This window comes from Hyalella azteca, unplaced genomic scaffold, assembly GCF_000764305.2.
Source record: "Hyalella azteca isolate HAZT.00-mixed unplaced genomic scaffold, Hazt_2.0.2 contig5407, whole genome shotgun sequence".
Classification (NCBI taxonomy): Eukaryota; Metazoa; Arthropoda; class Malacostraca; order Amphipoda; family Hyalellidae; genus Hyalella; species Hyalella azteca.
In genome coordinates, this window is record NW_025935599.1 from 341,446 (window position 1) to 364,944 (window position 23,499).

The window sequence follows — 23,499 nt, forward strand, 5'->3', positions numbered from 1 at the left end:
ATATACAGCTTGAATAATTATCCAAGCAATCATTATAATTATTCATTCAATAGTTATAATTATTAAATGAGACGTGACAGCTCCTTAAAATTCTTGAGATGTACCTTTCGCATGTAAAACGCATACGATTAGTCAAAAGTTTTAATTTTCTATTTCATAAGAGATAAAAAGAGATAAGAGTGTTGATAAGAACTAGTGTAACTTAAGATTGTATATAAATGAAGAAACCAGAAACTCACGATTAGGTCAAAATTACTCACCATTAGGATTTCGCTGTATAAAATTTTTCACTCTATGTAAGACAGTTGAGTTTGAAATATATCATTCATCTACACAATGCTTAGTAATATGTTTTATAATATTAATTGTAACGAAATATCGCATTCGCATATCTTTTTTGGTTATCGTTTCCAATGAGCATATTACTATTTCTTTCTTTGGCGTTGAACCTTGACGATTTCAAATATTAAAAAAATTAAATTCCTATGCTCGGCTCAAATTTTGAATGATTTCACACAAATCTCAAAATTGTTAAAACTCGAAAAAAATGCTTCATAGGAGCGTTAAAAAACTTATATTAGCCTCGGAAGCCTCATTATTTTTTTTCCTTTGATTGGTGAAACTTGGGGATATAGCGAGGAATTCGTCGACTCCACTACAGTCGACGTAGAGGAAATTTCTGAGCACCGCAGCACAAAGCATAGGCTAGCACCCGTCAACTCGCTTACTGTCTGAGCGTTGCGGCGCAACACTCAGGCTGGCAACCGTCAACTCGCTTACTGTCTGAGCGTTGCGGCACAACACTCAGGCTGGCAACCGTCAACTCGCTTACTGTCGTTGCGGCGCAACACTCAGGCTGGCAACTGTCAACTCGCTTACTGTCTGAGCGTTGCAGCGCAACACTCAGGCTGGCAACTGTCAACTCGCTTACTGTCTGAGCGTTGCGGCACAACACTCAGGCTGGCAAACGTCAACTCGCTTAGTGTCTGAGCGTTGCGGCACAACACTCAGGCTGGCAAACGTCAACACGCTTAGTGTCTGAGCGTTGCGGCACAACACTCAGGCTGGCAACCGTCAACTCGCGTTCCATCCTTAAAAGCAGGGTGTTCATTTTGCAGCCCGTTTTTTTAACAATTTTGTGCACTCATTTTTCAATACTTCCTAGTTTTACACAACGTGATATTGTTCAAATGCTTATTCCTGTCAAATAGAACACATGCTGGTGTAGTTTAATTTTAATAGGAAATTGACGTGTATTATCAATAAACATGATATCTATTTATGAGAACAGGTCCGGTTATATAACGAGTTTAAATCATAATCATCAATAGATGATCAGTATTTTACGAGATAATCCTCGTGAATAATAAAGCTTATTAACCTCACAAGGAATGTTACGAAAACAACCAAAATCGTCAACATAATAATTCTTTACCTTGAACTGTGTGAACTCAGCATTTGGGCGATACGCACTTTATTGGTTCACACGCCGACATGTGTATAAATGAAGATATTTAGCAGCCCATTACACTCGTCTGAGCTCTACTCAGTATGATTTGTCTAAGCTTATTATTATTATTAGGTTTGGTTGCAGTTGGGTTGTCACAACAACCCGGCACAATCGTGGATGAATATCATCCTCCCCTACCGATTCAGGTGAGTGGTGACTTTGGAAAATGTCTATAATTTGGGGAAATTGGGATATGATTTTCTCCCTCCACTCGTGTGTAGGGGAGTGGTAATTTGGGAAAATTTCTATGATTTTGGGAAATTGCGATATGATTTTCTCCATCCACTCGTGTTTTAAATATTTATACCACGTAATCTTTCAATATATTTTAAAACGGCAAAGCCTCAATGTTTTCCAGGCATGCGACTCGAACGGATGTGTAACTGAGGACACCAAATTTGTGATGGGTCCCTCGCGGCGATATTTGTACTCAGTCGCAGACAATGGACAAACTGGATGCAGAACGAGCGACGGAGGCTTTGATCCAGTACTCTGTCCCGATGGATTGACATGTGCCGAGAATTGTGCACTTATTGGTATAACTCAGCAACAATACGACGAATGGTACGGCACAACCACTGTAGGGAGTTCCCTCAGCTTCCGGTGGGTCACAGAGGCCACGGTCGGGGCTGATGGATATCTTCTGGCTACAGACGACAGATATAAGGTGTTTAGAATGAAAAATAGAGAATTTGCATTTGATGTGGATATGTCACAACTCCCTTGCGGTATGAATGGCGCCATATACTTTGTGGAGATGGAAGAAGATGGAGGAATGGCGTCTTATCCCAGCAATAAGGCAGGAGCTGCCTACGGATTAGGATCATGCGATGCTCAGTGCAAGCATGACCTACCTTTCTATGCCGGCCAAGTTAATGTAGAAGGATATGCTGAGGAAGGAGTCTGCTGCTTTGAATTTGATCTTTGGGAGGCGAACGCGTGAGTAATCTTACTATTTTCAAGTTTATATATTGATAACATATACATTGGTAATAACCAGATTACTATGAAATTTCTAAAATTTTATAATTCTTCTTTCAATCATCCTATCAGATGGGCTGCGTCCTACACCACTCACGGATGCTCCAGCGAAGGCTACTACCTGTGCACTGGTCTGGAGTGTGGCGATGGCGATGACAGATACAATGGAGTTTGCGACAAAGACGGATGCGGCTACAACAGTTTCGCAATGAACGAACATTTCTTCTACGGAGCAAATGACAGCTACGTTGTCGATACCCGGCGACCTTTCACCGTCGTCACGCAATTCATTACCAATGACGGAACTGACAACGGAGACGTAATTCAAGCCAAACGAATCTACGTTCAAGACGGTGTTGTCATTGAAAATTCACATGTGAACTATCCCGGCTTAGAAAATTATAACTCAGTATCGGATGGATTTTGCAACGACTACGCAGCCTTCACAGGCGGAATGAATCATTTCGAAGAAGTGGGAGGGATGAAAGTTACGAGTGATGCCTTGGGTAGAGGAGTTATGATTGCCTTCTCACTCTGGGCTGACTACGGATCACATATGCTGTGGCTGGACGGACCTTTTCCTCCAGATTCTGACCCTACCGAACCTGGGCATCTAAACGGTCCGTGCTCGGCAGATAGCGGCGACCCAAATGACCTTATCGCCAACTATCCTGACTCGACCATTACTTTCTCAAACATTAAATATGGAACGATTGGCTCAACTTTCAGTAGGAAATGAAAAATGTTGATAAAAATAAACAGACATGGAGGAACAACAGATAACTACTCAAAATTCGGAATGATCAATAGGTAACAATATTACTCAAATATTTTGCGACGAACGTTTCTTGTTTAATTTCGCATGCATTTTCAAAAATTTAACTTCATTCAAAGTCCAGCGTTTATGTTAACCTTAACGGCTATCACCACGACTGATTGACAATTTTTCTTCGCAAACAAAAACGCTTATCCATGACTTAATTATCTCAGAAGGAAGTTGAATGCGGTAACTCAGCGGAAATTTTGATAGCCGTTAATATCAATAGTTTTCTATCAATCACTACCATCGTTAACCGTGTTTTACTCAAACTTTTAATGAATACGAAAAGAATAAAAATTATTGTATTCTTTGCGCAAGTTTCGCGATATTTACTGTGAGACCACTTCCATTTATTCATCTCTTTTGGTGATACTGACAACGATGGTGCAGCTGAGAATGCTTACACAAAAAGCTGAAGGCGGAGAGATGTGATCTACGAAGCTAGCGAGACAGTGAATTATTCACGTGCACGGCAGTGAATTGACACACACGATGGATAATGAAGCGAGTAGAAAAGTGTTCATTACTTTTCATAAATTAGCGGACCTAATTAATAAAAATTTATACTGCACAAATATTACTAAAAATAAAAAAGCAATATAAATCAATCGAGTACCATCTCAAAAGGCAAGCCACTATGATTTATTCTTATCGCTGAATTTAAAGTTGAATGAAGAGATGTTTTCGTTCACCTGGGTTCATTTAGATTATGGTAAATGCTGTGAATGCAGTAGTTAATTTCGTAACATAATGAAAATGACGCCAATATAACTTGCAAGGAATGCACTCATCTCCTCGAAGACTTGCATCTTAATTATCACCCGATTTGCATTCTTCCAAAGCATGATAATATATGGTAGCGTAAATGATGAAGTATCAAAGTAAAATAAATTCCAAGTTAACGCAGAAACTAAAGTTTTTAACTTTAACCTCACTGGTTTCTAGCCTGCGATCACTGGCTCCACGTGAATGTGATAAACCCAGTTTTATTTTATTTAGGCCAGATATACGGGATACTCGTACATCTATTTATCCAAACCTCCAATGAAATATTATCCTATCATTGAGAAATTATGGGTTCAGATTAATTGGTATGGTTTCAACGGAATTTATAGCGCAAAATACAAAGAATGTAAATACGAAATACGTTTATTCAATCAACTGTGTGTGCGAAGCGATTCAAATCAATTGATGCCTGAATTCCGCCACCTTTTCGCTCAATGAGGGCCAACGGAAGATTGAGATGGGCGTCTTGCAGCATCTATTAAGTAAATGGTGAAGATTGCGCTAGTTAACTGAGAACAGATTAGTTTCTCAGCAGTAGTACTTGGAGCCAGTTTATCATCCATTAGAAATTAATTAGCGGTTAAAAATCATTTAATCTATTGGAAATCGGTATTACATCATTTTAACGATGATCATAAATTTGGATCAGTTTGAAAATCAATTCGTAGCATCGGTTCCACTACCTGAAAGCTAAATAATTCGGCCCCACATCTTTGTTATAAGTCAGGCCGTGAAGCCGCTTTAGATCTTCCATCCAACACCATATTTGACCAAGAATAGCACTCTTTCTTTGTCGGACTCAGTGTTAGAGCCTATACTTTCAAAAAAGTTAAGAGATCGTAAGTTCATCAGCCAATCATTGACGGCCTTTCAAGCAAAAACCACCAATCATAGACAAGAAAATAGAGCGTAAGTACTTACGTTCACTTAATGAATTTTGAAAGTATGGCCCCTGAATGCACACTGTGTCCAATGACACAACTGAACCTGACCAATTGGCCTGCAAATTGAGGGCGTACAGGCCAAAGTCAAATAGGATTTAGGTCAGATATATGGTATTATGGATTTGGGCCGTGTTTTACGTTAATTAACATACATTCAAATTAGTTAAAAGTGCGATCGTGAAAATTAAGTACAGTATTAAACGTTGTTGAAAAATGCTTATACGATTGAGAATCATAAGAAAAATGGCCATACTAAATTGGAACATGCAAGGCGACGTAGAATGACGTACGGACGGACGATGGATTTTGGGCAGTTTTAATATGATTATTGCGTGTTGGCTCGTATGGTTGTGGCATGTTATTATCAACATTTCATTACTCGCTGTGGCCACATTGAATGCACATGTCCATAGCTTGGTGCATTTACGTTAGCCCCTCGTACAGCAGACGTTTTGGACCGAAGATGACGCAGACTAGTGGCTACAACCTTGAATGTAAATAGTTATTGAATTGTTTTCCCTCTAACGATAGCCAACCAATAGTTACCAATAGCCATCCAATGGTAACCAATAGCCAACCAGTGGTTACCAATAGCCAACCAATGGTTACCAATAGCCAACCAATGGTTACCAATAGCCAACCAATGGTTACCAATAGCCAACCAATGGTTACCAATAGGAATAGCCATCCAATGGTTACCAATAGCCATCCAATGGTAACCAATAGCCAACCAGTGGTTACCAATAGCCAACCAATGGTTACCAATAGCCAACCAATGGTAACCAATAGCCAACCAATGGTTACCAATAGCCAACCAATGGTTACCAATAGCCAAGCAATGGTTACCAATAGCCAAAATTTATCTTTTTTTTTTATTTTTTGATGTCCAATATTCCTTGACACGATTTTTCTCCGTCCATCCTGGATAAAAAGAGAATTAACGATTCGATTATTTGCTGTATAATGACAATTTTATTTCACTCCGAAGCCTTATTTTTAATCTAAATAACACTGACTTTTGACATTCAGGTCTGCATAAATATAATTTCAGAATCAATTTCTCAGTTTTAAACAATGGACGCTGTTTTGGAGAAGTGAGTTTTCCCTGTTAAATTCTTTCTATGAGATCAGAGTCGACTCGTTTTCTCTTTCAGTTTCAGGAGTAACCGCAAAGAACATGATCATTGGGATAGGACTGATCATTTCTCGCACACGGCATTTAGTTTCGGGAAAAATACTCGTTATCGCTTATTTATTATCAATTTCAAGAGTATTATAGCTTATAAACAGTTAATAGCAAAAGCCTCTCATTTGGTAAAAAAATATTCTCTTATGTCTCGTCCCTCTTCAGAGGCCAGGAGTGATTCATGAGTATTACTAGAAGAAAAACCTGTATTTTTATATATTTTACTGCTTTAATAATGTACGTTACTTGTGACCCCTGTGATGACAGTTCTGTAGTGACTCGACTTTATATTTCGTACTATATTTACTTATGAATGTTGCAATTAATTTTATTAAACATTCAAACTCGTTCATCAAAATTCTCTGTATATATACGTAATTTAATTATCTTGAATTCGTCTACTTATTTCGCACTTCATCGACTTTACTATAAAATAATTACAAAATATTCAGTCAGTAAATCTTGCAATTATCAAGTACTAATAACACTCGTGTAATTTCTGAATGAATAAAATTCATTACCCAACGGAATTACTTTTATGTTGAATCGTCCCATAATATACTGTGTATTCTTTTTAGACCGCTCCAGTGGGCAACGTTAGCCAGGGTTCACAAGTAACGTACATAATTAAGGCATTAAAATATATAAAAATTACAGCTTTTCTTTTAGTAATACTCTTGAATCACTAGAGGCCCCAATGCTTCATCAGCTGAACGTCTCACCAGCACGAATGATCATATGTGCCGTGGGGCGATGAGTTAAAAATATACCGATGCAGTTTATTTACAATACAGTTTATCATAAAACAAAGGACGAATCGTTCGGGTTTATTTACACTTTATGCCGACAGATTTGGGACTTAATAGCAAACAGCAAGCGAGCGGCAAATAACGGAGGCGTAACGCTTATTTTATTACGTCAATGTTTGGCTCAAAAAGACAATGTCTCTCGTTAATGTTTGGCTCAAAAAGGCATGTCTTTTGTTAATGTTTGGCTCAAATGCGTTTAACAGTTTTCCTAAACATGAAACGCTTTCTGACCGACTTTTTCACCTATTCTAGCGAGCTGAAGTTACGTCATGGGCATACTCATACCATACCCTCATTACTTAGTGAGTATTACCAGAATTTTCACGAAATCGCATGCCAAAGGAATGTTTCAATGATGTATGTAGTGTTCTTACAAACATTTTGCAAACTGTTAAAGAAACAATTTATAACATTAACAGCAGAGATCGAGTGTAGTCTTTAAAAATTAATCGCTGATAGTGTAAGGCAAATAAAATGATAAATGATACACAAATCTGCATAAAAAAATCTGAACTTCGGTTCAAGTAAGGTCTTGTTTCATTATGAGTGCCGTCGAAATTTATGAAGCGCAACCAATAGCTCTGTTAAATCCTAAAAAATTATCTGCCGTGCGAATCAATCTACGTAAGTGCGGAAACTGATCAAGTGGGGTTCTGAGTGAGGCGGGTCTTGACAGGTAATAGTAATTGTTAAATAAATGTTATTGACCCAATAATAGATATTTTCAATTGCATTGCGAGTTGGCTTTTAATCGAACTCTTCATTAAGTGCTGCTCAGAAACATATTGCATATGCATAAAATGAAGTAATTTTTTACTATTACAGCCATCATAGGGGAGATTCATGTTCACAATTTTTTTGCACGGTTGTCTCCAATAATTGTGGGAGCGATTGATTTATTTTAATGCGTTACAGTTACTATCACTTCAGACGTTTCTCCTTTCAAATTTCAACTTAAAACTCAACACGTCATTTTGTTAGAAGCTTCCATTTGCATTTGAATTAAACCATTGTAAATCTGCGCTAGTCATGCACTATCAGGCGGTAACGATAAGACTATCACTTCTAAAGTCTAAAGAAAACCAAAAAAACTAAGGGTGTAATTATAATATTGCAAAATGATTACCTTAATCCATTATGATGCTTATGCCGGATTAGCGGAGAGGTTTCTACCCTCACTCATGATTGAATTGATACATGTATTAATTCAACCATGCCCTCACCCTTCGATCCCCGTACATCCTGGGTTAACCTGGAGAGAATTATGTCATATTCATATACTTGCTTCCAATCCTAAGCCGATGGGACTTGTAAACCGTATATCCGTTTCTTTCAAAATGTTCCTGTGTGAAATCTGATTCCATTTGTCTGGAAAGTTCCGGTTCAGTTTAATTGTGGACATCGATAAATGAAAAAAGATGATGACCAAAAAAAACTTCAGCTATGTAGCTTGCCCGAGACTTAAACGAATATGATGACGGTGCATTCGAGTTACATACTTTCTTGAATACCAGTCCGGCCGTTGCAGGCGCTGCTTCTGGCTCCCGATTGCCACAAAAAGTTTAATTTAAGACTAATGATCGACTTGAATTCAGAAAATTTATTCGGTTCGTTGAGTGAATATTTTGAGTTATCGATTTCAGATGACCTACAATCATTAATTCATAGCGCTGTGCTCCCGAGACCTTCAGAAACAATTACCAGCCGTGCTAATTTACAACACGTTCAGGGGCCGTACTTTCAAAACTCGCTAAGTGAACGTAAGTACTTACGCTCTATTTTCTTGTCTATGATTGGTGGATACTTTCAAAGCTCGCTAAGTGAACGTTAGTACTTACGCTCTATTTTCTTGTCTATGATTGGTGGATTTTGCTTGAAAGGCCGCCAATGATTGGCTGATGAACTTGCGATCTCTTAAATTTTTTTGAAAGTATGGCCCCCAGGACGCCGATGTTTAACGCACCGATCACGTACGAAGGACTGCCAATTCCCTGCCTCAAGACGCCTATGACAACTGCCTCTAGATACCTAGCTTTATAATATTGTAGGGTTTGAATTCAACTAATGTAAATATTCCTGATCATTACAGTGTAATGTAATTAAAATTTTGTAATTATTTTATTGGTTCTCTGACCAACATATGATTTTTACATGTAAGGACCGCGGAATCATAGTAAAGAATGCATCCGTGCCGTAGGAGCCACAAAACTCAAGTTGACTGACATTAAATGCATGAAATAATAAATACTTGGCGCAAAATTTGAACATATTTGTTAAATAAACATTAGGTTCAACACTTCGAGATTTAAAGATCCATGGCAATAATTTTCGTCTTGCATTGTTTGCTAAAATTTTGTGAATATTCAAAAAACTATATAATTTTCTGTCGAGACTTATTTCCCCAAATGTAACAATATATTTCTTTCTGACATAAAATTCTATTCGTTCCGTCGAACGTATCCTGCAACCGGCAGATTGTTCTTCTGATCATTTCAATATATCAATTCTTTTTATTGTCATGCGTGGGTTTCATACATCTCTTTGTACGGACACTCCTATTATTAGCGTTCATACGAATACACGAAGGAGGAGGAATGAAACTCGGGCTTTTCGTGTCTAGGTTTTTATTCAGATCACTGATGTATATAACAACATAGTCGTAACTAGGTTGTCTGCAACGTGCGTCTGCAAATTCCTAAATATGAAGTTTATATGATGTTCAACATCATGTCTGATTTCGAGAGTCTGTGATGAATGTCAATTATTTAAACAGATACCGAATTGTGAACGGGCGTCAGACACTGTAGGCATGTAGTAAACTTATTATGACGTAGATAAATATTAACGAATACATTCCATCAGTAAAGATGATTGCAAGCACAGCCCATTAAATTTAATTTCGCGGTCGAATTTTTGCGATTTTGTGCTAACTTTAACCTCGTCCTTAGTACATAATGCAGAATTAATTTAAAGCTCCGATTTTCTGGTTGCGAAACCACAAGTTTGGTAGCCGACAAAAATATGTAAGTCGTATGTGTGCTCATAACGAGTACGAAATCATAACGACCAGTACGAATAGTACTCGTTGAGTTGTGTACTCATGGGACACAACTCATAGTTCTGATGAGTTGTATCAGGATTAACATCAATCGTTACATATGTAGTCAAACTAATCTATAACTACGATTCCATTATATTTCCTGCCAATTTGATTCATCAGTATGCTCACATGTTAAAAGTGTCACTTATACCTAAGCCCCTTTTCTAGATTATTGACAAACAAACTACTTGATCGCATATGAAATTCAATAGGGATCATAAAAATTGTATATAAATCTTATTTAAATGCCTCTCTAATTTACTGCTAACTTGGAACGTTTTAATTACCCTGCAGGCATGGTTGGCGATGCGTTACAAATATGAGTGAATTATGAATACAAATATAGTGAATTATTAGTATAGGCTGGCAGAATTTCTTCTCTTAAGCAAGTTTTGTTAAAGATCAGAGAATTAGTTTTATTTATTAGCTTCTTGTTAGTTTTTTCAATAAGTCGTAGTAAATTCTTCGTAGGTGAATTATATAGTGAATTGTGGACTGCAACTTAGAAGGTAGAAGTCATCAGAGAAGAGATGAATGCGACCACGAAGGCTTTTACACAAGAAGACGTGTGGGAGATGACAGGTGGCCATCGCGTGCCTACATTCTCGCGCACGTGACTAGCTTATGTATGTGTTGCTACATAGTTCAGTTATGACTTGATAACATGTTCCAAGAACGTGATCGTAATTACTTACTGCTAGATCTTAGCATGAGGAAAAAAGAATGTTGAGCAATAAATGAGTGATATATAGGTACGATATACAGAAAGATATTGTAATCCAACCGCAAAAATGTACATACCTCGAAGTTTTAGAATTATGAGGAAATTTCTTCGTCTGCAGCATTCCACCCTCTGCCTCCGACTACGTCCTCTGCAACAGCAACCGTCCACCTTGTTTAAGAAGACACAGGAAAACGTGTATTTATTTAAATAATGTGTTATAACTTTATTTAACTTTATGAAACCACGTTAACTTTATTTTGAATCCATCCTAACGTGGGCGTAAAAGTGAGCTACATGCTCGTAAATAACGTGATACTATTTAAAAAGAGTAAAAACATAACAAGGAAAGCAATTTTTACTTAGAGTAATGTGAGCAGAAATTGAGAATTGACGAGTATCTTTTAAGATTTACATTGACTGTTATATAAGATGGAGTATAACCAGCAGTGAGTAGTAAAGGCTTATCAGGGACAAACAAATGATCGTCAATACTCCCATAATCAGCGCGCACTCCTGTCGATTTTTCACATCTGCTGTTTCAGATCGATGCATATGCTATATAAGGTGAGCGAGATTCTCAAACAATTACACACCGTCCTTACACTCTGCAAAGATGAAGTCTCTTTTGATCATCCTTGCCGTCGTCGGTCTGTGCTACGGCCAAAATGCCGGCACCAACACCCCCGAGGTGCATTTGGACATGCCCATCCAGAACTGCGAGTCTGGCAGCTGTCAGTCCCAGTCCACGAAGGTGGTCATGGACTCCAACTGGCGCTGGGCACACGAAACTACAGGCTACACTAACTGCTACGATGGTAACGAATGGTCACCTGAATTCTGTCCTGACGCCGATACCTGCACGGCAAACTGCGCCATCGATGGTGTGGATCAAGCCACTTGGTCCGGCACTTACGGTGTTACGGCGTCCGGCGGCAGTCTGTCCCTGAAGTTCGTCACCCAGGGTACCTACTCCACCAACGTTGGCTCCCGAGTGTACCTTATGGAGTCTGACTCGGCTTACCGCATATTCTATCTGAAGAACAAGGAATTCTCCGTCGATATTGATACGTCGCAACTGCCCTGCGGTCTCAATGGCGCCTTGTACTTCGTCGAGATGGAAAAGGACGGTGGCATGTCATCATACCCCACAAACAAAGCAGGTGCAGCGTACGGTACTGGATATTGTGATGCCCAGTGTCCTCATGATGTCAAATTCATCGCCGGCAAAGCCAACAGCGACGGATGGAAGCCATCTGAGAACGACCCCAATGCAGGAGAGGGCAAATACGGCGCTTGCTGCTTCGAGATGGACATCTGGGAAGCTAACAGGTAAACACGAATATTTAATGAAAAACATTTTTCCTGTTAATTTACAAATGCCTCGATAGGGTTGTAAGATTTTTTATTGGAATCATGTTACTGAGATCCATTCAAAGACAAGGATTGATGTTTTCATACAAAATTTTTTACCTTTATACAAAATAAATCTACCGTCGTCGATGACGAGCTTGATTTCGATGAATTAATTAATGCATGCTACATTTTTTTAGATATTTTGATATTATTTGCTCGGGCCTCCGAAAATGAAACTTACATGGTGATTAATACTTCTCTTTGTACAGACGCTCCTATTATTAGCGTTCATACAAGTTCATAAACTGCATATGGTAGGTTATATGGTGATTGTGCATAAGGCATATTTTCAAATCCTTGACGCTTCACAATGTTACAGCCAAGCGCAGTCGTTCACCTCGCATCCTTGCAACGTCAATGGCTACCACCCTTGCGAAGGCACCGAATGCGGCGACAACGGCGCTGACCGCTACAGCGGAGTCTGCGACAAGGACGGTTGCGACTTTGCTTCGTACAGAAACGGAGTACACGATTTCTATGGACCTGGCCTCACTGTCAACTCCAACTCAGTAATTACCGTCATTACTCAGTTCATCACTGCTGATGGTTCTGATAATGGAGACCTCTCGGAAATCCGCCGAATTTATATCCAGAACGGTCAGACAATTCAGAACGCCGCTGTGAACTTCCCTGGTGTCACTGCCTATGACTCCATTACTGAACCTTACTGTAACGAGATCAAGAGTTTCTTCGGTGATGTCGATGACCACGAAGCCAAGGGTGGCCTACGAAACATGGGACAATCTCTGGGTCGCGGACACGTTCTGGTCATGAGTCTCTGGGACGATCACTACGCCAATATGCTGTGGCTCGACAGCTCCTACCCTACCGACGGAGATCTGAATGCCCCTGGGACCCTGCGAGGTCCCTGCCCAATAACCAGCGGTGTTCCCTCTGAGGTGGAGAGCCAATACGCCAGTGCTACCGTCAAGTTCTCCAACATCAAGATTGGCCCCATCCAGTCGTATTAAATCGACCAATTCACACCGTGATGACTAATGGCTCAACTTAACGAATTTCCATGAACTTAATGAATCCATGTAGTTTATATGTTCAATTTTTACGATGCAAATAAAAATTTCTTCAATGAAGTTGTCTATTTCAGTTTTTAAACCTCTTTCATGCAACGTACAGCTAGTTATCTTGCAATAAACTTACGTTAATAGCCACCAATTCTCTGGAGTTGCTGATGATTTGGTCGACAGTGATAGTGTCAATAGTAAACTTGACCATAGCGGCGTAAAATGCCAGATTCGATACTCTTACTGGATTCGATATTGTATAATTTTGGTACCCTTAGAATAAAAAACAAACCTTCTTGCAAAAAGCTCTGAAGTATAAAAACAAGGATTTGAAAATGCAACTCTCCTGAAGTATATTCAGAGTCTTTTCTCAGCCGAGAACTTTAATTACCAAAGCGAAAACTGCAGTGCCAAGCTCTCTATATCAATATTACTGATAAAAATCTACATTTATTACCCATTTAAATTTTAGGCCTTATATAATAGAAATTTAAAAGCAAATTCACCATATGTTTATAGAAAACGTACGGTACCGGCTTCCAGCTCAATAGTCAGTTCGGAAATTCTGAAATAGAAGCAAAATAAATTTTTAGTACAGAGGAAATCAGAAAATCAGTCAAGACCTAAATTAAAAAACCTAATCTTGTTCACATTTTTCAAATATTTAGGAACTAAATGATCCATTCAACTAGGCCTCTGTTTAAAAATGCAATGAAATTCTAAAATTATTATCAATGAAGCTATATTGACGTGAGTATTGTTTGGAATTTAACTACCTACCAAAATTGCGAGCCAGTTTTCAATTTTGTTTAAAATAGTTAAATGAAGAATTGGAATTCAGCTTGCTTAATTTAAATATTTATTTATGTATTTAAAAAAGGAATAACATTGGAACAACAATAATAAAATCATTGAACTTCTTAGAGGTAGGAAAAAAAGGCAGCAAGGAGATTAGGAGATTTATTTATTAATGTCATAATAAAAATCATCGGTGAATAACGAAGACAATATTTAATGTTAAAGATCCCGCGGAAAGCTTGGACTGGCATTATAGTTGGGACAAGATGATGATTGTAAGCCCGGCATTGTGCGCAGTGATGGTATTACATGGGCATGATCGCTCATATCATGCAGTCATTCCTGGAGTTACTTACAGCTGGTGTTACTTGTGTTACTTCATATGGGATGAGGACGTCATCTCTGTATCCTTTATAGTTTATACAGAGAGGTCCCCGCGGTATCCTGTCAAAAAAACATAACTCAAGCGAGCGCGTAAAAATATCGGCGACCTCAGGCGAGCAGTTGGACCCTGAAAATGTAACCTGCAAGGAATTTTGACCTCTTTCGTAAGGACACTCGTAAACCGTTAAGGCATATCGGCAAACCCGATGGCCCTAATGCCAGAATAAAATAAAGTAAAAGCGTTTGGGGATATAGAGTACCCAATAATATTTATGATCTTGGAAAAAAAATAAATAAAAACAAAAAAAAATGATTCTCTGATTGGGTTTTAATGCTCAGAAGTTAAAAATAAAAAAGAAAGCTCCGGATGAACTGCTACCTGTTTCTTGGTTGTGCCACTTTTGAAAATCGCCACTACCATGCAGTCTCTCGCCGACAGGAAAGTGAGAAAAAATTCGCCGGAGGCAAGCAAGCTTCCATGAAATGCTGAGCGCAACTTCCTGTAATATATATTTAATGTCTTAATTATATTTTCATATCATACTTCGTTGTGAATCAATTTAACCTAATGTTGCCTGTTTCACAAGCACAAATTAAATGTCCACAATTTACAAATTAAACGTCCACAATTTATCCTAAATTAATAATTCTAATTTCAACATAATTTTTTTCAATTTCAAACACTCAAATGAACATTACCATTAAGACTGCTTGATTACCATGAAGACTGCTAGTAAATTCTAAAAGCTGGACGCGTTCATAATTAAACCATAGCGGTGATGATTTCGCGCAAACCAGATGCATGTTCATGAGAGTTTGATTTTATTGTTAATTAAAACTGAAATATTTTAATTAATTAGTTTATAAAACGCCAAGTTGAAACTTGTTTGTCAAGTTCTTTTTAGCGCATTTTCTCATTTAGGCAAAAAATGCACTATTGTGCTCGCCATGCCCGTCTGTCTGTCTGTCTGTCTGTCTGTCTGTCCGTCCGTCTGTCCGTCCGTCTGTCCGTCTGTCCGTGTCCGTCTCTGTCACTCACTGGAGTCATTACTGAGTTATATTTTTTTGCACCATGACCTTTCACTTTCAAATTCGACACATCACGCAACTCGATCTTTCTTCAGATAAACTTTATCAAAATAGCCAAAAAATGGTTCAGTAGACACCGAAAACGTCAGGCTTTGATCGATTTATTTAACAAACGATGCAAATTGCAAGCAGCAATGAATCGTTTGGGTGGAAGTAAAATGGATCTATCCATAGAGACATAATGTAAGAAAGCATTGACATTCAATACCTGAAGGAAGATTCCTGCAGTGCACGAAAAAATTATGCGAGCCTGTCTGATTTAATGTAATTTTTCAGGAAGGCGTTAATTATGGTCAACTTATTTATGAATAGATCAATAATAATATAATATGTTTCACGAGCGAGTGCTTGCTTCGTTTTTAAGAAAATGCCAATTTTTTCACCCATGCCTAGATATTTTCCATCGACTCAAAAAATTACATACACAAATTTTCCTTGAGGACGAATCTGTAATGACAGTTGTGAGCAATCATCGATTCCACATGTCATTTTCACACGCACCAAGAAAACGATCGGGTTACATGAATAGCATTTTACAAAATGACAACACGACGCAAGATTTCCATTTCCATCGGTGCAATGACTAACTTGTTCGTTTGCACGATTTCTTCGTAAACACCCCAATGATTGTATAACGTAATAGTTTTTGTTGAAACAGGGCATTTGGTTCCTCAATACTTGATTATTTTCACAACAGCATCTAATGAATTATAGCATCACGAATTCGAGAGATGTGAATTAACGGCAACAGGCTCCATTACTAAAATTATGATACTTATGTGTGAAAATCAAGTTCATATTTTGTGACACTAGGACCTCTTAGCCCTACTCGATAGACTTATCTCCTAAATAGATAAACCTAGTCCCAACAAGAACCAAACAATAGTGAGTAAATATGGTATAGTATACCATAGTATATATGAACGAATTTCTCAAACAGATTTGCTTTTGAAATGTATAAATTACTATCGAAAACATATTTTCAATCTCAGAGAGTACGCTTATTTCTACTGTATTCAATGGATGATCTCTATTCAATTGGTAGATGAACTATCCTGCAAGGTCAAGCTGGTCGAAGAAATGAAAGTCCTCGTGTCGTTGCTTGGTTACATGACAAGCGCACCTGCACTTTACTATGAGATAAGCTGTGTCAGCAATGCGGCGTCCACCGCGGGACCTATACTTTCAAAAAAGTTAAGAGATCGTAAGTTCATCAGCCAATCATTGACGGCCTTTCAAGCAAAATCCACCAATCATAGACAAGAAAATAGAGCGTAAGTACTTACGTTCACTTAGCGTGTTTTGAAAGTATGGCCCTGGGACCTTCAAGTCCAGTCAAACCACTCAGCATTTTAATATTTGTGATGAAAATGTTCTACCGTAAAGTATTATTTCTACAATATCATTTGAATATGAGGAATCATTCATAAAACGATGCGAGTGTCTTGAGTAAACTCTACAGTTGATTTCAGTTTTTAGTACATAACTTTTTTATTAAGGTTTTCCGTGATAATTAAAATAATATTCTCTATAGTGTTATTGGAACAAAAGAGATGAAATGTATTTGTTGTTTTGTTTTTCACATCATAAAATTTGGAGGAATTTAGATTGCCTCACACAATCGGACAAATAAAGCGAGAAATTATTCTGAAATTGAGAATTGAGCTAATACCCCTGGGTTTGGTCTTGCCAATCTTAAAAGACGCCTGAAATCGAATAATTGTCATAAACTTGGTAAAGATTGATTGTCTGCAAAAATTATTCCTGTTGTGAAAAAAAAATTATTAAATAAGTGGCATCGCAATGTTCTTGATACTGTAAGGGAAAGACGACGCTCACAAGTTGACGGAATATTCATGCCTATATAAATGATTGAGTTATGAATAGGTGTCAAATTAAGACATAAATAAATTAATTTGTGACATGGTTAACAAACTTAAGATTTGGATGCTTTTAAGTGCTTACTAAGTTGACTACGAAGTGGTACATATCAGGGTTGCCAGACGGTCTTCTGTTGCGGACAAATTCTTCGATTTAGTTTTTTCATAATAGTACAGAAAAGAAAATAATAGTACAAGATGAAGAAATCAGAGTCAACGTGTTAAGTATTGGAAGGAGGCGAATTTGAAATACGGTAGAATATGTAGGAAGTAAGCGGGTTCTACAGCTAATACAAGAGGCCACGTTCCTTCAACGGAGTTGAAATTTAAGTGAATAATAATTAAAGTGATTGATCAATTAAAATAAATACATTGAGAACCGTAGAACAATTACCGAGCGTTAATTAATTAATTAAAAAAATTATACAACTCACTAAAATGAAAGGCAGGGAGGCAGCAAACAGCCAAAATTATTATAAATTATGGAGCTTTTCCATCGGCTGAAGTTCAAAAATGAATCGTTTTAAAGTTTGTCCATGAATAAATAATTAATATTGGCACAATTACTTGTACAGAGGCACGTTAATGACTGAATGCATGGAGAAGAGAGAAAAGATTGGCAGTGCGACTTGATTGAGTGCTATTCAATTAGTTCCTGGACCCTGGCTAAATCGACACCTAACTACGGAACTGAGTGCAATATAACCTGAATAAACATGCTATGAATGAAGAGACGAAAACCAACCAATTGAACTTAACTGCAAACAAACCCACTACCCAGTCAGAAATCGCCGCAGTCTGGAAGCCAGCCGCGGGTGAACTTGCCTGCGCCAACGCTCGCCCCAGCGCAACGCCAGGGTGATCAACAGCGCAGGAATGTCCACAGCAGCGCAATATTGTGGCAGCGCTTCTCGGCCTGGAAAGGGCCTGCTGCACGCAGCTTTTGCCGACCGAGGCCTCGCGCTATTCGTTGCAGATGAGGCCATATCGTCGCTAGACTGCTTGGACGCGAGGTAAAGTCGGCAACAACGGCCTAGATTTGCGCGTTTGCGAACGTCTCTGCGGCGAACGGCCGCAATGACTGCGAGAATTTCGAACTGGGTAACGATGGAAAAAACTATCCGCACGCGTATGTAAAATCGTCGAAAATTTGTTATTCAATTTTCGATTTGTTCTTCTTTTCAGAAGTCAGCTTTTAGACAATTTGTTGTGAGCCACATCTTATAAAACAATCTTCATTGAGCGAATATCCCCTTTAATTTTTTTGTCATTATTCAAAAGAAATTTAGAAGAGTAACGAAATGTAGCCTCGACTGTTTAAACTTCTAAATTACCAGAAAATCTAAACTACTGAAAAGTTTACTCATTCAGCTACTACAAATTCTTTTCTGAAAATTTTGAGTGTTTTTAAGAATTTTCACACAACAGCTTTTTTTTTTTTATTTTGTGAATTATATTTTAGCATAAGCGGGTTTATCAATTAGATGGCGTCGACGTGACCCGTTTGGGATCACGTCCATGCCATCAGTGTTCACGAGTGACGCCACCTGTGTGTTCACAACGAGCCCCGCAGAGTATTTAAGTCTGAATTACCACTCAGTTTTTGCACTGAGCTCCCGCGGATCCTCAACATGAAGTCATCTTTCGTAATCCTATTGCTCGCCCTGGGCCTTTGTTATGGCCAGAAAAAGGGAACGCAGACCCAAGAGCTTCATTTAGACATGCCCATTTCTAATTGCGAATCTGGATCATGCTCAACTCAAGCCACAAAAATTACTATTGATTCCAACTGGCGCTGGACTCACGACATCAGCAGTGCCACCAACTGCTACACCGGCAACGAGTGGTCATCGCAGTTCTGCCCTGACTCTGATACATGCACCGCCAACTGCGCCATCGACGGAGTTGATCAGAACACTTGGACTGGGACTTACGGCATCACCGCCGGGGGAGGTTCAGTTACCTTGAAGTTCGTTACTCATGGTCCTTACTCCACCAACATTGGCAGCAGGTTGTACCTCTTGGAATCTGACTCCGCTTACCGCATGTTCCACCTCAAGAATAGGGAATTCTCCATTGATGTCGATTCGTCTAATCTTCCCTGTGGACTTAACGGCGCTATGTACTTTGTTGAGATGGACCAAGATGGCGGCTTGTCAGAATATCCCACAAATGAAGCCGGAGCTGCATATGGTACTGGTTACTGTGATGCACAATGTCCTCATGACATGAAATTCATCGCTGGTAAGGCCAACTGCGATGAGTGGGTGCCATCAGCCGACGATCCGAACTCAGGAACTGGCAAGTACGGAATTTGCTGCCCTGAGATGGACATCTGGGAAGCAAACAGGTTAGTTTCATCTTATTCGCAACCTCTGCGTATCTTTAAGTATACAATTATTAACATTTATTCGTTTACTATATAAATTTAAACGCAGAGCTTCATTTGTAATTGAAACCGTATTAAACATTCAAATCAAATTAAACTCATGTAATGATTCTTATTAGTATAAAAAGTCCCGACTATTCAGGCACGTTTTACTAATTGAATATAATTTATCGTCAACAGCCAAGCCCAGTCCTTTACCAGCCATCCTTGCAACGTCGATGGATACACTCCATGCACAGGAACAGACTGCGGGGACAACGGCGCCGACCGGTACAGCGGAGTTTGCGACAAGGACGGCTGTGACTTCGCTGCCTACAGGAACGGCGTTCATGATTTCTATGGACCTGGAATGACCGTCGACTCATCAAAGAAAGTAACTCTCGTCACTCAGTTCATCACTTCTGATGGAACCGATAATGGTGATCTCGTAGAAGTGCGTCGTATTTTCATCCAAGATGGACAGACGATCCAGAACACTGCAGTGAACTTCCCTGGCGTTACAGCCTACGATTCCATCACAGAGGAATACTGCCATGAAATAAAGAGTTTCTTTGGTGACTTCGACGATCATTCAGCCAAGGGAGGACTGAAGGCCATGGGTGACTCTCTGGGTCGCGGACACGTTCTGGTCATGAGTCTCTGGGACGATCACTACGCCCATATGTTGTGGCTCGATAGCTCCTACCCTACCACCGGCGATCTGAATGCCCCTGGGGTACTGCGAGGTCCCTGCCCAACAACTGGTGGTGTGCCCTCTGAGCTGGAGAACCAGTATGCCGACGCTTCGGTTACCTTCTCCAACATTAAGATTGGACCCATCCAGACCTATTAGACCATCATGAACCATTCCGGACCATCCAAATCAAGTCGAATATACAATGAGAATACAATAATTCAATTTGAGTTGTGTTTTTTTTACTGCTCCTTCTGCAGCCCGATGGTGTGTTTTTTAATTATTGGGCAATTGTTGGTAGTAAATAGAATCTAAAACTCACTGTGGAATAGATATTCTGTAGTCTGTAGAAATATTTATGAATACCTATCTACTGCTCTATGATAGCTTTCTTAATTACTCCAGTACATAGGAAGCTGAAACGTTTTAATCTATCAAAAGAGTATAATTTTCAATCTTCCAGACCAATTTTTCATTAATCAATTTATTCACCTATTCAATCTTTCAGAAGAGTGCAACATAAATCGATAGTCACTGAGTGATTAACGCAAACAGATATTATCCGCCTTCTACTTATATGTTTGAGTGCAATAATTCAACGTATATCTAATATTTTAATAAATGAAATCTTAAAAAGAAAGAATAATTTTGTTTAGTTTTGTTTAGGCTCGAGAAAATTCTTGCTTAAATACCAAGGACCAAAATCAATCTGACCAAATCCAAGTGATTAAAAATCCTATATTGACTTACAATTGCTGTGTCCACTTTTCTCATAAATCCCTGAAAAAATACGCCAAGTTCCTGAGATACAAACAAAATTGGGTTGAAATTCTGGGTAAAAATTCGCGATATTGCATCGAATTGGTCATGATATTGTATAGGCAATACCTGGAAAGGATCTGGGCCTATACTTTCAAAAAAAGTTAAGAGATCGTAAGTTCATCAGCCAATCATTGACGGCCTTTCAAGCCAAATTCACCAATCATAGACGAGAAAATAGAGCGTATAAGTACTTACGTTCACTTAGCGAGTGTTCAGTAGCGACGTCAACTCCAGCGTATGAGCAATTTATTTAGGCCGGGTGAGCAAGCTTTGGACTCATCTACTCTCTCCGGTATACCGAGCATTTTGCTGTAAATAGCTTGTCGATGAAACGCCTACCAATTTTTATGCCAACTTTGTACTTCAAAAGATTGCAGGTTCATGACGGTTGTTGGCAACATTTTCTTGGCGTTATGAAATTAAACTATGCGTGCAATATGTTGCGGAATGAGTTATGACTGTTCCGCAATGACAGAGTTATGACAGAGTTATGACTTTGACTTTTATGTTGTTTGTTCAATATCTGTGGAATGCGGTGAATACGTTAGTAAATAGTGGAATGCGGGAAATATATTGTGTCCGCGGCTGCTGGTGCTATTAATGTATAAAAGTAAGAATTAAGATGAAAACAACGGAAAAAATGGTGAGTTGGATGCGTTCCGTTTGAGATATCTAGACGTAAGATAATCCAACAATTTTTGTAGAATTCAATATTCCCAAATAAAAATTAAGGGTGTCGCACCGATGTTAATAGAGGATGTGGTAAATTATAGGTGGCGTAACAATGTGTGGTTGCCTACAATCGACAGTAAAATGTCAATAAATCGAGTGGGAGTGCATGCTGGTGGTGTGACGAATTATATCACTAACTCACACAATGAGACAAAATACAGCAATAATAGATTCAGCTGATATTAATTGAAAACTGACGATCTGCAGGTGCTACTGGTGTTGATATGGCCAGTATAATAAGACAGCTGAATTAAAAGGCTTATATGCTGAAGTATATAAAACCATCAAATACGGTGAAAAAATGTCCGTAATGGCGTCGACCCGACGGGTCCCCGATATTGCAAATTAAAATTAACACCGTTCATTATCGATCGAAAAATTCTATCTGTTTAATGAACAAATTAAGTATGAATATGAAACAAATAATCAATAATTTATAAAGAATAAGAAACGAACCAAAGATTTGGATACGTCTCAGTGTTAATGCTGTTCGAAGGTTGTAAATCTGAAGCATAGAAGAAATAAGTAGAAGGGATTATACTCTATAGACGGATAATAGGAAAGTACAGTTGAAGATTTGACTTTGGAAAATTTGAGGAAAAGATATGGAAACGCTGGTCGCAGCCGAGTAAACTATAGTTCCATTGTCAATATTGAGGAATACGCCTGCAAACAATTAAGACGAGACGGTTTGACGAGATTGACGGTTTGGGATGGGTCTTCCGCTCGGCCCAACGTTTGCAAAAATTTTTTTGTATTTTTCACGAAGTTTCTTGGCTGTCCAATTACCTTCTGGATTTTAAGTCAATATTCTACAGCCGATACGTTGATGACACTTTTTTTAATTTTTAGGCATCCCTCTTACGTGAAACACTTTTTCGATTACCTAAACTCGCAACATAAATCCATAAAATTTACCACGGAGCTTCAATCTACCAATAGCCTATCCTTCCTCGATTGCAATATTATGAAATCTAAAGGACGTTTCCAGACTTCTTTCTTCCGAAAATCGACTTTCACAGGTTTCATTACCAGCTTTTTAGCTGTTGTTCGTTTCGATTTAAGTTTAATGGGCTTCATATACTTTTTCATCGGGGCTTTCGTATTTGTTCTAATTATCATGCTCTGCACGCTGAATGTGAATTTTTAAGCAATTCCGACTAATCTGATGTTTACCCAAGTAAAGAAATTCGCGTCCAAGCGGTACAATGAGGTTGCTCCTGAGTGCAACAGTAGGCGTGTCGTTTATTGCTCTCTTCCATACTTCAGCCCTGCATCTGAAACTATGTCAAGGGAGCTAGAACTTTTGTTCTCAAAGTACTTCTAAAATGTTAATTCCATATTTTATTGATGAACAATATAAAAATCGGTTCTAATTTAGTTACAAAGATACCCTCCCTATGCATATGCGAGCGTCCCAAGTTTATAAACATAGTT

The 23,499-nt window shown here is 38.6% G+C and overlaps 3 protein-coding genes across 3 annotated transcripts; all 3 read left to right on the forward strand.

Annotated features, from left to right (window-relative positions):
* Window positions 1-1,545: 1,545 nt before the first annotated feature.
* LOC108682447 (exoglucanase GH7B) lies at window positions 1,546-3,385 on the forward strand. The gene is made up of 3 exons (XM_018171607.2): window positions 1,546-1,656; window positions 1,869-2,449; window positions 2,564-3,385. Exons 1-3 carry the CDS (start codon window positions 1,552-1,554, stop codon window positions 3,228-3,230), a joined length of 1,353 nt encoding a protein of 450 aa, XP_018027096.1. The 5' UTR covers window positions 1,546-1,551; the 3' UTR covers window positions 3,231-3,385.
* Window positions 3,386-11,438: 8,053 nt separating this feature from the next.
* On the forward strand, window positions 11,439-13,364 carry LOC108682452 (exoglucanase GH7B-like). Its single transcript, XM_018171619.2, has 2 exons — window positions 11,439-12,189; window positions 12,593-13,364. Exons 1-2 carry the CDS (start codon window positions 11,474-11,476, stop codon window positions 13,242-13,244), a joined length of 1,368 nt encoding a protein of 455 aa, XP_018027108.1. The 5' UTR covers window positions 11,439-11,473; the 3' UTR covers window positions 13,245-13,364.
* Window positions 13,365-19,043: 5,679 nt separating this feature from the next.
* Window positions 19,044-20,738, forward strand: LOC108682453 (exoglucanase GH7B). The gene is made up of 2 exons (XM_018171620.2): window positions 19,044-19,796; window positions 20,016-20,738. Exons 1-2 carry the CDS (start codon window positions 19,078-19,080, stop codon window positions 20,665-20,667), a joined length of 1,371 nt encoding a protein of 456 aa, XP_018027109.1. The 5' UTR covers window positions 19,044-19,077; the 3' UTR covers window positions 20,668-20,738.
* Window positions 20,739-23,499: the final 2,761 nt, after the last annotated feature.